The sequence below is a fragment of the Leuresthes tenuis genome, unplaced genomic scaffold, assembly GCF_036924035.1.
Source record: "Leuresthes tenuis unplaced genomic scaffold, fLeuTen1.0.hap1 SCAF_7, whole genome shotgun sequence".
NCBI lineage: Eukaryota > Metazoa > Chordata > Actinopteri > Atheriniformes > Atherinopsidae > Leuresthes > Leuresthes tenuis.
Genome location: NW_027325361.1, coordinates 19,196,245 through 19,212,570, shown reverse-complemented (window position 1 = coordinate 19,212,570; position 16,326 = coordinate 19,196,245). Strand labels below are relative to the sequence as shown.

Here is a 16,326-nt window from a genome sequence, read left to right as displayed (position 1 = left end):
GTATTTTCTGTGAGTCTGAGGCAACCAAGATTTATTTAAAAAACTCATACACACACCCAAAAAGAGTCTCACTTCGGTTTGGCTTTACTCAGTTTCTTCTTCGTATGAGTGCTTCAGTCGCTAACACTGCCTCTATTGCTACTGTTGGTGACAACACGACCCCTGTGGCTGATTATCTTCTGGAAAAGCGCATCAAGTAAGTGTCTGAAACGTGTCGGCAAAATATGTCGACAGAACAGGGGAAAAAAAGCACAAAACAGCTCACGAATACGCTACTACAGCTCCTCCGAAAACAAAATACTCTCAAGACAATTAAAATGCCTCTATTTCAAGAGTTAAATAAGCCCGTGTCTTATCAAACTTGAGCAGTTTTATCATGGCGTACGCAATATGTGCCTGCAGTTGACAGTAGCATCACACAAGGAGGACCCCCTGTGTTGGAAAGCCACTGACACCACAACACTGTCATGATCACGATAACAGGAGGCAGGCAGTCACTTTTCGTTTGACACCAGAGGTGGACAGTCAGAGTCAAAGACAGGAAAACAACATACAAAGAGTGAGAGAAGGCAAAAGAAGATAGAGATGAGCGAGTATGATTAGCTACTGTCACCCCCCCACCCCTCCACTCATGTGTGCATAAATTGCCTTTAACAGTGTCACAGGACAGTTCGCTGCTTTAAACTGTAGGATATCTTTGAAACAGCTCACTGGCAGCGTGGCAACACTGGATTTCATGCACACATCAGTTGACGGTAAGACGCCTTTTTTTTTTTTTTAGCTCATGTAACAGCGGTTTGGACCTCTCATCAGATGGATTCGGGGAAGGAAATGATGGAGGTGTTAGTGGCCAAAGGATGGACATTTTTCACACATACACGACCATAACAGTGTGCTGATCATGGCGCATCATAATGACGAATGCCGTGAGATCGAAGTTGGCTGGACTGATGTAAAAACTCTTTTCCGAGTGCGACCAAAATGCAGTTTTAAGTCTGTCGATTGTTAAGAAACATCCACGTGTCTAAAATAACATTCACTTATTCTAAATTTAATCATATAAAATTGTACCTATATAAAGAAGAGGAAGTGTTTTCTACCTTGCACATTTATTCAAGATCACCTAAAAACAACATTAATCTTATTTTAGTTGGCCAAAGCGGGTAATAATGAGTTTGGTATAATGCCGTACACTGAGACTATTAAGGATCTTTAGGTTGAATAATGACTGAATCAAAGTGAAGCCTAATCTCAGTTACCTGTCCTGTGATACATTTTGTTCTTGGATAGTTTGATGAGTCAAATATAGAGTCCTTGTACTTCATTTGTCCTGACCATTGTTGTATCAAAAGACTGAAAAAGAAGAGGCGCCTGTATTCTGCAATGTAATCTAGTAGGCAGTTTTGCAATTGATTCTTTGTTAGGCTGATGACACGTGCACTGTGTGAGACGCGCTGATTAGTATTGTTCTGTCGTTTCTAAGTAGGTTGGGAAGTTGTTTAAAACTGCAGAGTATTATATATCGCAAAGTTCAATTTGAGAGTGAGAGGGCGGAAAAGAATACCACCGTCACTTATCAAAAGATCAGCAGCTTACACAACACCATCGAGCATCTGTAGCACCAAAAATAAACATTTAGAATAAAGCGGTAATTACTGCCCCAGTTTTACAGCATGCGCACCACTGTCCAGTCTTTGGAGTCACTTGATATTATATAACATGAAAACATAGTTTTGTTTTTATCTTTTGCACAATGTAGTTGATTCTGGCTGCGCAATGCAAATGCTTATGGCTGTACTGTCAGCGACAGCTACACTACAATTGTCTCCTTATCTTTTCGAAATACCCAAGTTTCACTACTATCTAACAGATAAGGTTAAGAGCTCTCAGCACATCTCATTTAAAGCAGAGGCTTTGATTTACAGTACAAATCAAAGGCTTTTCATGAATGAAAAGCTAGAATGCTATACAATGATAGATAGATAGATAGATTTCTACATTTCTACACCATCATCACTATTGCACTATTGTCAAGAACGCCTGTTTTGAACATCTGTTTCTGCAACCGAGCATAAAGGCCCGTTGGGAGAGTGCTGCACACATTCTTGTCCGTGATATAAGGTTCTGCCAGCTCAACAAGAAGCTCTGGATTCCATTGCTTACATTATTACAGCATAAGCAGGGCTCTTTCTCTGTGATTATCAAATTTCGCTGGGTAGCCAGAGCTCAGAAGCCTGTAGGTGTTTCAAACTTCTTCAGTTTGACAACAATGGGTGATATGGTGCTTTAGGACATTTGCTTCTGTTCTGCTCCAGCTCTGTTCCTATACACAACATTTTCGAGGTCCAATGACATTTTCAATCAGGGAAACACTAAGAAATGTGTTTTTGTTTTGTCATTTTAGAGTATTGTGTGTAGAGCATGACTGCTTTGAAAGAAAATCCATCTATTTTAAAAGGAATCTGAAGTAACAGTGAAGCAACTTAAGAATGTGAAAATGCTCCAAATGCATTAAATACTCCTTCCAATGCATAGTAAGTAGTTTAGAATAGCAAATTTAATTTTCAATGGTGCTATCCATTAACAATACAAACATCTAAGTGTTGTCCAATTCCCCCGGTGTCAGTTTCTCCCCAATGGGAACACAGAATATTGAGATGGAAAGCCACAGAATATAGACTGACCAGGTTCCTCCCTATGAGAGGTTATTCTGATGCAGTGGAGGGCGCACGGCAACACAACAACAGATGGCAGAATGCGAGACAACGGATAGTCACCAAAAGAAGAAGTTTGAGAGTTCCTTACTAAAAAGCAGGCTGTCTATAATTAGCATATAAGAAACAGGTGCAACTGTGCAGCGGAGTAGCGAGTGGGCTCGGCCTCAAGAGAGATTTCACTCAGGAACCCCGTATTTTTTTATGTTCTCTTCATCTGTGTCTCCCTGAGTGATTATTGTTCTCTCTCTTCCTGCTGTTGCTTTTTTCAGTACACACCACATAGTCTTTGTGTCTCGCATGAGCATGCAGGTGTGCATGGTGTCCCACAGACATATAAACACACAGAATTAGGGTCTACATTCTTGCTGGCCATGGGTTTGAATATTTTCAACCCTATGTATATTCTCATCTCTGTACACCGAACACATGGCCTCTCTGAAACTTTTTTCTTTTTTTCATGGCTCGGTCTGACTCGTATGTCAAAGTATAACAAGAGGGCAAGTAAATATGCTTGGAAGGCACTCGAGGAAAGACAAATCAAGAGTTAACAATCAAACAATCAAACTTTCTTAAAATAGTTATAGTTTGTGCTTGAGGGAGTGCTACTCATGTGACATCCTGAGTGACAGTTTACAAACAGCAGCTCAGTTATGAGGCGTCAGATTTAGCGTCAAAGTTTTAGGTGTTATGTCTGATTAAAAATGGGCTCATGAGTTGTTGAATGCAGCATTAAGGTGTGAGAGGCACGTCAATGAGTTAAGAGACAAAAGTGTAAACTTATTGTGCACAGGAGTTTGCATGCATTTTAGTGTTTGATCGCACATAGAGGAGGCTGGCTGTGGTTTCCACTGTGTTCACTTATTTTGCACAGCTTCCCATAAAACCACCCACAAACCCACGCGAATGAATAATAATTCATTAAAAGCTACCAACATTTCTTTCAGGCTGATTTTAAAAGAAAGAAAAACAGTCTGAACCCGTTTGAGTTTGCATTTGGAAAGAGAAGGGATTAACCGTCACTGGCCGTCTTTGTTCCCACAGCGAGGTGAGGCTCGCAGATTAAAGAGGTGGAGAGGGCGGACAAAGCCATTGAAGAGGAAGTTGGGGGAGATAGAGCAAGAAACACAAGCTATTGTCAGACTAAAGAACAAGTTCCTTTGAGAATCTGATGGGAGTCTACTCTGATGGTGAAAAGCTGTCTATACGACAAGCTGAAGTAATTACATTCTGGTGGCGACTTCGTGGCCACAGAAAACTCTCTGCACGATGCAACTCTGCAACACCAATGAAATATTTCACTGAGTTCCACATATACATTTGAATTTATCGTGCAAACACGAAGAACACAAAGCTTTTTTAAGCATATTCCATATGAAAATACAAATTAACACTTGCATGCAAGGATGCAAGGATGCAAGTGTAAACTATCCATCACAGCCAGTCAATAAGCAGTAAAGGAACACAACAACCTTTGTACATCAATAACCCACAACATGAAACTTGGAAAAAAAAAAAAAAGTCCACACTCTTTTTTTTTGGTCTACTTCATGTTTCCGCCACGTTTTCTCATGTGGTCAACACAGGTAGGGGGCGAGACTGGGTGAGGTTGGGTTAGGAAGAAGGTTTGAATGCTGGAGGCACTAGACAGGGTTGAGTGCTCTGCAGGTTTTCAGAGGTGAGCCTCTGTTTGTTACACTTGCAAGAGACTACTTCAAATGAACTGGTTTACAAGGGCTTTACACATAGACAATGTGAGTATATATTCGCTTCACATACTAGTGTATATAACCATTAATGCTTACAAACTGATCACACCTTCAGTACATTTTCAAAGACATTCGACTGCAACACATATTTCTGCAACAAATGACTAATTGGTGACTTACTGCCTGTTGACTTTTTTCATGACAGGTTACAGGACTGGTTTTTGGATATCAAGGATCAGATTAATCAACACTGCACTGAGAAATACTACAGTGGTTTCAGCGAAGACGACCTGACATACATCGACACAAGGTAAAGAGCTCAAATTTGATCAAGTTATTTTATATACTTTTACTGTGTTACTGAACTTTTGCAACTAGAATTTTCATTGTTTATCAACCGGCCAGTTATTTTCTTATCATACTGCATATTTCAATATACTTTTCCACACAACAGAAAACTATTGAGGAACGTCTGTAATATCATATCACTCATCTGCTCTCTGTTTAACCCATCTCTGCAGTTCTACCAACACTACTCTCATATTTGCTTTTATTCCAGGTCTGTAATTTCACTCATTTTTCATTTAGCATGGAGTCCCTGTCATTACCTTATCACAGAGACCAAAACGAAACTGTTTTACTGGTCGAAAATGATGTGGCTCGTAAAGGACCCCGACGCAGAAGGGAGTTCATACCTGAGGAGAGGAAGGATGCCCTCTATTGGGAGAAGCGTCGTAAGAACAACGAGGCGGCCAAACGGTCACGAGAGAAGAGAAGGGTGAATGACTACGTGCTGGAGACTCATCTCATGGCTCTGAAAGACGAAAATGCCAGGCTAAGTGCTGAGTTAATGGCCATCAAGCTCCACTTTGGTCTGACCCACCCTGCTGGCTATACAGGTCACCAAAGTACCCATCAGCCACACCATTCCCACAGCAGCACTCAACCTATGACTGCCAATAGCACCCATCACCAGTCCTTGCAGAGAAACTACTACGTGGGCGGGAGAGACTCTTCCATTATGCCTGGCTATCACCCCTCTCAGCCGTTTTTACTCCCCGCATATGCCCTCCACACCATGAGAGGCTATTCGTACTTAAATGCACCTGGTACTGCGGGATCTGGGGTCCTCGCTCCTTTTGTCGTTCCTCGAAATCTCTTGCCGACTTATTCTGCCTGTCCCGGAGCCCCCCTTCTTAGGCCCATTCCTACAAGAGCAGCTTCAGATGAGGAAGAGGAGCAGCAGGTACCAGGGCTGCTGTCGTATTCTACTCCACCTCATAGAATCCCAGCCAGAGGCGGCAAAAAACAATCTCCACAAAGACAATATATCTCTGACTGACAAATGCAGAGGGGCTGATTTACATTGCTAGACTTAATGGCCAAGAATTTTTTTGTCATTACTGGTTTCATTCTGACCAATATCCCTGCTGACAATCAGAGCTGTACTTCTGTGAACTGATGACTCACAGTGCATTCTGTTTTTAAAAGAAACTGATTAAAGCACACAGGAAAGAAATCGCCACACTGTTAACTTTCTTCGTTTAATCATCTTGTAGTATATGATGGATGATGATCATTCATTCTACAACAACATGAAAATGTCTGAAATAGAATCTGTTCCTGTTGGCGAAGTTCATATCCTACAGTGGCGCATCACACAAATATAGCTCTGAACCCACTTTAGCTCTGCAATGTGGACTTTCTTGAGGATTTCAAAAGGTTTGATAGACAAATGTGAAACATCAAGAAACAAAATTGCAGCTATCACTTTCAGCTAATCATCCTCGCCTAAGGACTGGACTGCTACCAATTCAAACATTCCAAAGCGGCTTGTATGTGACCCTTTTTTACACGTATGAGTTTAAACAGAACTGTGACTAAACTGTTGCACATCAGCTTGTATTTTCATAATACTCAAACCAACGTGCAAACTTGCAGCTGTTAACCATCTGTGATCATGGCTAGATAATGTGGGATCGAGCATTTATCTCCTTACACCTGTAATCATGTTCTGCCAAAACTAACTTGAAGCTACTGAGGCATGATGATTGATGTTTGAAACTTGAGTATCAAAATAAGCTTTGCGCTTACATTGTGCAAAATGTATTTGATTTAAAAAAAAAGATTAAAACTCTTTGCCACCAACGGTGTTCAGTACTTTTTTCTTTACAGATCACTTCTCCCTTCCTCCTCACCCCCCAAAAAACTGATATTCACACATCATCCTTTCCAATCTCAACCAAAGGGGAGATGAAAGGCTTCTCCCATTCACATGCTACCTACACCGCATGAAGCTGCCAGGAGCAGACTTGAGGATTGTGGGCTTTGTGTTAAAAATGTCAGTCTAAAACATAGACTGCAGAGAAAGTCTATGGTCTATCCTCACAGAGACAAATAGTAAAACTGTTGTTTCTTTCACTATATGTCTGTGTCAGCAGCACTTCAGGTTGCTGGCTCACAGGCTGAAAGTGCTCAGAGCAACATTGTTGCTGGCCAGGGATGCAGCCTGTCCTGCTGGCTCAATTCCACACAGACAGCAGCTGACCACTGACCACTAATTTTTGTAACATAACACGTTTTTTTTTTTTTTTTTTGTTTTTTTTGGTTTATGGCCAGAAATTTAATAACTTAGCATGGTTACGACTATTAACTCATATAAATTATGAAACAGTTAACATCGAGGAGCCAATAAGCAGATCTGAGCATATTGGGAGTCAGACTATTGTATAAATAAACCGCCTATATTTCATGTGCAGCTTGCCAGCTCGCGACGATACCAAAAAACATATAGCGAATGAGACAATATAATTAAGTGTTACTGGAAGATACTTACACGTGTTTAGGGCCCAGTTGGTTAAACTGGTTATTCTGGGCTTTAGCTGTAGACTATAGCTCTGGTGGTCGCGCTGTGGATGTTTTTGTGGTCTACTCAACTGAACGTATTTTCTGGTAGGCCTAATGCTTTTTCAGTAATGTTCCCAAGCCCAAGAAAATTGGCATAATTTGTTCATATCGTGTGTGAAACTGTTTTCAATTAGTTTTTAGTTCAAGTCCGAGTACGTGTTGTGGAGGCGTATCCTATTAAAATGAACGATCCAGTCTTTGATTGGAATCCAAAGACTGGATTCCAATGAATCGTGGAAAAAGTTATATCTGGTTGTTATCGTAATTTTTATATTTTTATTCAGATTTTTTGTTTCTTTTTTTTACCTCTCCGTGGTTTTTGATCACCTGGTGGGGAACAAACTTAGGTCGGTTTTTATGGTTTTCATTTCATTGTGTCATTGCCTTTGGCCACTGTATCTGGTTTTGTCTAAATGTCTGGCTTCATATAGTGTGTACTCAAAGTTTAGTCAATTTAGACTGTAATCCTTGAATGTAACATGTTTAAGAAGTGAGTTTGTGTGCTTCTACAAACACATTCTGCTTTTTGCTGGTATTCGGTGGGAAGCAATGTTACAGGCCTCAAAAAGGTTTCCAACTTTTATTAAGAGTATTGCAAAGATATAGAACATATGCAGAACAAACCCAGTCTCCATGGTAGATTTCTTATCCGTATCGTGTGGCAGGACACCACACATGATCAGTAACTGATGAAATGAAACTACTCACAAAGGTGAGAAACCAAAACTAATGTTCAGATAAGAATGAGTCACATTTGAACTACAGTCTCACCAGGTTGTAGCTGGCAGCATGATTAAGTGCAGAGAGCAAAAGTGTATAATGAATCATATCCAAACAAACCTTTTTCTGAGCACTTACATTAGTTTATTTATCATAAATGCTCACATTTTCATAAAACCATTGCTTGCAGCTCATCAACCTTTCTGCCGGCCCATGGGAGAAAGCTCACCCATCTTTTGCAGGTGAATTGTTTGTTCAACAGCTGCTAACCACAACAATCCCATTTAGGCCACCGCATTTCAACACCATGGTAACACAAAATGTGTGATAACTACCCACACAGACATACACACTCGTCCTTGCACATACGCAGTGTTATATCACTAAAATCACCCAATGAATGTTCCCACTGTGTAGCTGCAAATAACCTCTGGTGAAGCAGAAGTTGAGTATATCTGTGTTAAAGTGCACTTTAGCATAATTTCCTCTCTTAACCAAATGAAGGGGGGACATGAGGGGTTGCAGCTTGTTGTGCATTTCGTCACTGCTGGCTTGCCCAAGTAATTTAATCAATAGATAGATCAAATTCACGGCAGTGCGATTTGGTTAATGATGTAATTTCACACCACAATGCTGGTGCCAAACACTTTCCTGGTGACGCATCTTTCCATGGCTCATCTGAATTGTTGGCGATAACTGTGAATTGCTGTTCAGACATCCCCTCCTCTGCAATGGTAAACATAGTCAGCAAATACTAATGAGGGAGGAAAGTTTCAGGTACTTTGAAGTTATAAAATGAAAGAGAAAAAGAAGTCACATTAATGTGGAGAAAAACATCTTGAATTGTTTTGAAAATCAGTTCTGTTCTCTGCAAGGTTTCATAGAGAGTTCCTGTCATGGGACAGGAAAATTTAGACATGCAACAGTTTAAAGTGTAATGCTCGCCGCTCTACTAATAAGATAAACAAGAAGATTATAGCTGGAGTTTTGAAGATTGCACAGAGAGTCAGCACTATTACCACTCATATACGGAACGTGTATTGGACAGATCATCAATTGAATTGTGTTTGTTGAATTGTGACAAGGAAACCTGTGGGGGTTGTAATTCTGAGTCACCTGCAGACTGTTTTTCTGGTCTTGTAGTGAACAATATAATTCAGGCCACAATTCTTTTTTTCAATTCCCCCTCTTTCAAAATGAAAGCTGCAAACAATGAGACATAAGCTGCTGTGCACAAACAACAGTTACACAGTAAAGAAAGACAAGAATAGGCTGGATGACCACAGCAAATTCTGTATAATATGGTAAAATGAAGAAGCTTGCATCTTTTCATTCTGAATGAAAGCGCTGAGCAGGCTTAGATGCTTTAAGTTTGGGTCACAGTAACAAGAAGGTGAAGATGTAAGTGACACATTGAAATGTCAAAAATATATTTGAGACACCAGAGGTGCAAAAACCCTTCACACACACAGCTCAACAGAGGTGTGGATCTGTCAACAGATGAGTCATTCTTTACCATATTTATGGTAAGTTGGAGGGGGCTTTGCAACAGTGGTGAACACCAGTAGCAACACAGAGTAACATCCGAGCCCCACAGTGAGGGTGCTTTGTATGTCTGTTCTACATTTTGTGTGATTTCCCTGAATTCGATCCACTTGTGTCCTGAGAGAGTAAGTTCCTTGTCAACTCAGCGTTAACTGTTAAAGATGACCAATGTCATTGGATAATACCAACGTCTATATGAGCCATGAGCTAGCACTGGTTGAACAATCAGGATGCAAACGTAACAGCATCACCTAAACTAAATGAACCGTTAAGGGGAGTTGTGGCCCGGCGTTTCTTCCTTTTACCTATATGAAGTTAGATGAGATAATGATATTCATTTTTCTAGTTGAATTTGTCATATTCGCCAACAGTGACTGAAGCTGGCCACGTGTTGAACATGTGTGTCAATGCAAGATCAGAATTAAATCAGAAAACATCACTGATGTGAGTGTCCAATTCTGCGGTTGAGGTCCGAGAACCCAGCTGATTTTCAAACTGAGAATCCAACTAATTTAAAAAATGATCAAATTGGTCGACCAGGAGCAAATTAGTGCAACGTCACAAACAATCAGACTGGTTGATAATTAGGAGCCTTAGTTCATCAGCAGCAGAAGAGCACTTTGCTCTTGTTGCTATGATGCAGGCCAGATAAACATGAACCACCCTCCATGGTCAGTTAAGACTGGTGAGAGATTTTTTAAATCAGATTTTAAAAGGACTGTTTATTGGGTCTAAATTGAAAAACAAACTAACACTTGTGCAAGTCTTTACTACATTCAAATTTCTTATTTTTTAATCAAATAGCGGGATCGGATCTCAAGCATTAGTGAAGAGTCATTAAAGTCTAACATGTAGCCAAATGACAATAAGTAAGACGCCTTTCGGACTTGCCTAGCATCCAACAATCTCTGAAGGCAAACTGGAAATCTGTAAACAGCTTTTATCCAAGAACATGAAGGCATGTGAAAACAAACCTGTCTGTGAAATACAACCTGGCTGTTTGATGTAGTCATGTTCCTCTGAACTCAGGGGCAACGTAGGTGTAAATGTGTACGATGACATCCAGGCAACAGAGGTTTCTGTGAGATTCATTCACATAATACTCTCCAGCAAATTGTGAAAGGGAAACACCCATGATTAAGGATCACTGTGCAAACATAACTGTTATTCTTTTAAAATGCTAAAACAGAGTTTACACTAAATGTTAAGCCATAGTAAATCTATCCTGAGTGTGATATGTTTGCAGAAATGTTATATGTCATATACAACTAGGTTTGGATTGAAGTAAAACTGCATGTAAATTCGAACTGTTGTGTTTTCTTTGGATGAGTCATTCGCATCAAGTCAAGCCCTCCTCTTCAGCCCTTTGCCCTGTTGCATCCCAATGCTAATACAGTAGCCCAGTGGTGACAAACCAAACACTGTTACAAGGGATGGCTTTTTGCGCTGTTAGTAGCCAGTCCATCCATCCATCCATCATCTGCCGGGGGCAGCAGCTTGAGCAGAGAAACCCAGACGTCCCTGTCCCCGGCCACTTCCTCCAGCTCTTCCGGGGGGGACCCCGAGGCATTCCCAGGCCAGCCGAGTGACATAGTGAGTAACGTTTTACCTCGATATTTGGAAGAATAGGAAGAGGTGAACAGCATTCAGTTGGTTGAAATGTGCAAATTTATGCTGCTGGATGTCACTAACATTCTGCACTAAGCCTTTAATGTCACCAAATCATCTGTCTATGTACAAGAGTTAAACTATGATTTAAGGTGACTGTGAACAGAATTTCACCTCCCAGATGATAAATGTGAAAATGTCTTTCTTGTTTCAAAATAAGAGGCAATGTAACGCTCAAACATTCAAGTATTTCAAATCAAAGCACTTTCTTTTTTTCCTGTTTAGTGGTTTTTAAGGCTCATAAAAGTTTCAAGCTGGCTGTAAAGGGTGCTGAACTCTGTGAGGCATTAATTCTCATACACAAATAACAATAATAGGGGTTAGTTTAGTTCAGTTTCATAACTTAATTTAGTTTTACAATTTAGGATCTAGAAAGCTGAAGAGAAACAAACAACACTTTAAAGTGTGAATTCTGCTGCCCTTATCCGCTCACAAGGTTTAGTTTATTTCTTTAATGAATGCATAGAAAATGACCCATAAAAACCCTCACACAGTCTTACATCATCAACTAAAATGACTCATGACACCCATCATTCTGACTAAGACTTCTTGGGGGGGAACTAAATAAAACTGAGGTTTCACACTGTGAGGGTGGGGGAGGTCACAGGTCTGTTCTAGACTCAATGACCAACTTATCCCTCAGATTGCCTCCGTAAAGACTAAAGAGACAAGATAAACGCTGTAAAAATGGAATAGGGGACACAACATCATCACTGCAGATAATACATGCTTTAAGAACAGTGTGCTTCATCCTTTTTTTTATATAAAACAATACAATACAAAAAACAGTGTTACACAATTTCCAGACACAGAGCTTTCCATAGTTACAGAATGAACTTATCAAAGGACAAGGAAATGACTGAAAATGACTCACTTACATGTTTGTGCAAATACAAAGAGAAAGATAAGCCGATGTAAAATCCATACAGGAACATACTCACAGTTCATTGTTAATGATTTTTCCGGTGCAATCTGTTGTGCAGTGTATATATGGGTGAAAACTAAATAAGGTAACATAAGAAACTCTTTACAATTTCCCATTTGTAACCTTTTGTAACCTTCAATATTGGCAGAGGCAGGGTTTGCTAGGTAAGGAACTTAAAATCTTTGTTTCCTGCGATACTGCATTAAGGTCGGCCATCGTTTAATAAAAAAATGTCCTCTTGTGGAAATTGAGTAAATTGCTTGCTATTAGAGCTAAAGGTTGGAATGGTCAACACACTATTTTAATGTAAAAACTGGGGAAAATACAGTATTGTTTTTAGTCAACAGAGGGCAGCAAAACAACACTGATGGAAGTGCAATAGTTATAGCCAAACACTAAAGCTGAGAGGGTCATCGGCAGCGGTCTTAAGACCGAAATAAATTAAAAGTTTTACAATGCTGCACATTGAAATCACCTTCAGAATCACTTACACTTAGACTTAAACCCTATTATTCTCCCTTTTTAAGCCTATTGTTATTCAAAATAATCAGTTTCAACCTTCAGAGTAAGTTATTTTCCCTCTCAGTGTCATAATGACCTCTGTGGAAGGTCTTTAATACATTTGCATTTTCCATGCATGTGTCTTTTGCGGTCCTGATGAGAACCTGCTTAAGCCCTTCACCCTCTGCTCAGCGAAGCCTCCCCACTGACACTTACACAGCCAAAAATAGGCAAGTGAACTGAAACCTGCTGTACACTAAATGTCCTTCATGATTTGTTGTGTGAGCTCAGAGAGCAAGCAGACATATTTTGCAGCCATATCTATATGATGGCATGATACACTGTTAAAATTCTCCTCATAACTAAACTGGATATCACTGAATTTGACAAGAGACTTTAGCAGTTAAATAACAATAGAACAATAAAGCTTGATTAAACTTTCAACAGTACTATAAACAACCACAATGATTTCAAGGTCAGTGATTACAAAATATATAATACATCTCATACATTTTATATATCCTATCTACACAACATTTGGGATGAATGCACCCCTACAGCTTTTGAATGTACAAATACAAATTAGTCAGTGTCAGAAGCAAAGGCTGTACATGCATTCATTGTTTTACAGACCGAGAGGGTAAGACTGTGAACAACAATGGAAAATCTAACTAGAAAATGTGTGTTTGTTTTATTTGTTACCACAAAACTCTGCACTGAGGCTTAATAAATAGAATCCCATGTTCCTAAACCCCTTGAAGCAACTTTTAGTGCTTTCAAGTGAGTAGTACTGCAGGTTTCTCTATGTACCTCACATTTGGAAGGACAGTGATATTACGTGGTGCTTTATGGACAAATTGGCAGTGTTGCAGAATGAGGTCTCCAGATGTGGCTTATTCTGTAAGAACCCACAATCAGTAATATGCCTCCACAAGAAGAGCCTCGATCACTGTAAATACGTCTTATTATGCAGTAAATAGCTGGAACTATCCAAATATATCTTGGCAAGTCCTTGGCAACCACTGAGCACCACCCAGTAATTATGTATTCAGCAGTTTAGATATAGAGTGCTTGAATCACCTCAGATGGAGCAGAGAGGTGACGTCCTCTAAAGATGAGGAGGACAAGTTCCTTATGGGGAAGAATGATGGAGTTGGCTTGAGCTTTGAAGAGGTTACAGACTGGTGGGACTGAGTTCTCTTGTTGCTTGGTCTTCTAACAGTCTATTCAAGATTTTGATAAATATTTGACTATAATTCAGAATTCTTCATCACAATAATGTGAACACACAACAAAGAGCAGTAGAAATAGTGTCTGTCAAAGCGTCACAAGTTGCTTTTGTGCATGCATACAGTAGTTTTTTTTTTTCAATAACAAAACCTTGCCTTAATAAAATGTCCCATAATTGATCACTATTATATGCTTGAATGTCTGTTGTGCTCCTTCGTGACATAGTTGGGGACTGTTTGTAAACAGTATTGTGGAAAGAATAGTAAGACGGAACAGTTCTGAACGATCAAATCATTTTCATGTTGAACTTCCGTGCTCCTCCCTGTCCTCCACTGGCTGCGGGTCCATCCACTTTTCTGAAAGAATATTCGACTGAGAAATTGTTCTTGTGCTGCCCTCGACCTCGGCTCCAGACAAACAGCAAAATGAAACAAAACAGAACCACCCCCAGAAACATAATACAGCCCATGGCTGTTGATATGAGGATGGTCTTGAGGTCAAGAGTGAACTTCAAGAAGACTCTGGTATCATTCAGATTTGTGTCATTAAGGTCTCCGGCATAATAGGTACGATTGGCCATGAGCGCAGCATCTAGCGGCAGCCCACTCACTGTGAGAGTGGCAAAATACGTGTCATTTCCACCAGCATTGCTAGCTATGCAGATGTATGTTCCACTATCCATTACCTGGGCGTACCTTATTTCAAGTGTGCCCTCTGGTAAAACAGTTAATCGACCACTGCTCTTTGTGGTTATGCGGCGGCGCTGAGGAGAAATCCAGAATATCACGGGAGTCGGCTCACCTTCTGCTCTGCAAATGAATGAGACTACCTGCCCTTCTCGGGCAGATATCTGCTGCAGTTTCCTGTTGCGGATTTTGGGCTTCTGGCAGGTAAAATGGTCAAAAAGAGCTGAGTCAGAGAAAGCATTGAGAGCCCTTCCTTGCACCTCAACAGGTGTCATACACACAGGGGAGGCACCATCAAAATTTAGGGTCTTCCTGCGTTGAAGGATCCAGAGCAAGCGGCAGTCGCAGGCCAGAGGGTTTCCATCCAGACGCAGTGTCTCCAGAGTGTTGACAGACTGAAAGGCTCCCTCTTCCAGGGTCACCAGGTTGTTAGTGGAGAAGTTCAGAAGGTGGATTTGCCTGAGACCACCTAGTGCATAGGGTTGCACTACTGCCAGGTTAGTGTTGACTAGATGCAGCTCCTTCAGCCTGACAAGATCCCGCAGAGCCCAGGACTCTAACACAGAGATTGGGTTGTACGAGAGGTTGAGGCTGGTGAGGTGAGCCAGACTGCGCAGTGCAGATGTGGGCACAGAGGTGATGTTGGTGTGAGTAATAGACAGCCAAGACAAATTAAGACCCTGCAGGCTGTGAGGGGAGATGTATTCCAAAAAGGGCCAGTGATCGATCTCCAGCCCCCTCAGGTTTCCCAGCTTCTTGAAGTTCTGTTCCTCTAAGGCGGAGATACTGAGGTAGCGAAGCCTAACAGTCACTAGGTTTTGCAGGTAAGACAACGACTGGCTGGACACTGAAGTCAGGTTGCACCTCTCAATTGTCAGCTCCTTCAGTCCCACCAGACCCAGAAAGGCCTTATTAGATATGTAAACCAGTTCATTGTCTCCGACCTCCAAGTTCTTCAGACTTTTCAGGTCTTGGAATGTGAAGTCCAAAAGAATTACAATCTTATTTCCACTAAGGTCCAAAGAAGTGAGATTGGAGAGATGTGAGAAAGCCCCCATCGGGACCAGCTTCAACTGGTTACCCCTCAGTGAAAGTGACTGCAAGTTTTGGAGACTAGAAAATGCATTTGGTTCGAGGACACTAATCATGTTATCACTCAGGTCCAGCTTCTCAAGGCGTGGATATGGAAGCAGGTCCCCATGCTCTACCCAGCGAAGTTTATTCCCACTTAGGTCTAAGATCTTGGTGTCTGATGGAATACCATCTGGCAGTGCGGATAGACGTTTACCATAACAGGACACTGTCTTTAGCTTGGCATAGCACTCACAACGCTGGGGGCATCCTTGGCTTTGGGTGAATGACACTGTGATCATCAGCAGCAATAACCGGAAAGACAGGAGCCAGCCTACATCCAGGCCCATGCTAACCCCCATGGCCCTTCTATTTGCCACTTCCTCTGCCTCTTGTCTGGAATTGAATCACTGGGCCCAACACCTGTGAAAAGAGAAGGATGGATATATAGACAGGGGTGAAAAAAGAAAAGGCAAAGAGAGACAGAGAGAGCAAGAAGAAGAAGACACAGGAGACAAAAAGAGAGACAACAACACAAATTAATTAAACTCAATTCCCCTTAAACAGTGGCAATCAAACACTGTGAATGAGCAGAATTACAATTTCAAACTCTAATAGACTCAACACAGCAATGAAATTAAAGCTAGTGC

General features: G+C 40.9%; 3 protein-coding genes across 3 annotated transcripts in view; 2 read left to right on the top strand and 1 right to left on the bottom strand.

The window, feature by feature from the left end:
• The window catches only part of edem3 (ER degradation enhancer, mannosidase alpha-like 3), a 461,179-nt gene that overhangs the window by 39,230 nt on the left and 405,623 nt on the right, over positions 1-16,326 (top strand). The gene's annotated exons all lie outside the window — the stretch shown is intronic.
• Positions 4,855-6,455, top strand: nfil3-4 (nuclear factor, interleukin 3 regulated, member 4). Its single transcript, XM_072388710.1, has one exon. It carries the CDS (start codon positions 5,013-5,015, stop codon positions 5,763-5,765), a length of 753 nt encoding a protein of 250 aa, XP_072244811.1. The 5' UTR covers positions 4,855-5,012; the 3' UTR covers positions 5,766-6,455.
• Positions 12,196-16,326, bottom strand: part of lingo3a (leucine rich repeat and Ig domain containing 3a) — a 34,833-nt gene continuing 30,702 nt past the window's right edge. Inside the window, exon 2 of the mRNA XM_072389712.1 lies at positions 12,196-16,099. Coding sequence (XP_072245813.1) covers positions 14,206-16,038 — 1,833 coding nt within the window. The 5' untranslated portion in view covers positions 16,039-16,099 and the 3' untranslated portion in view covers positions 12,196-14,205. The remainder of the gene's footprint in view (positions 16,100-16,326) is intronic.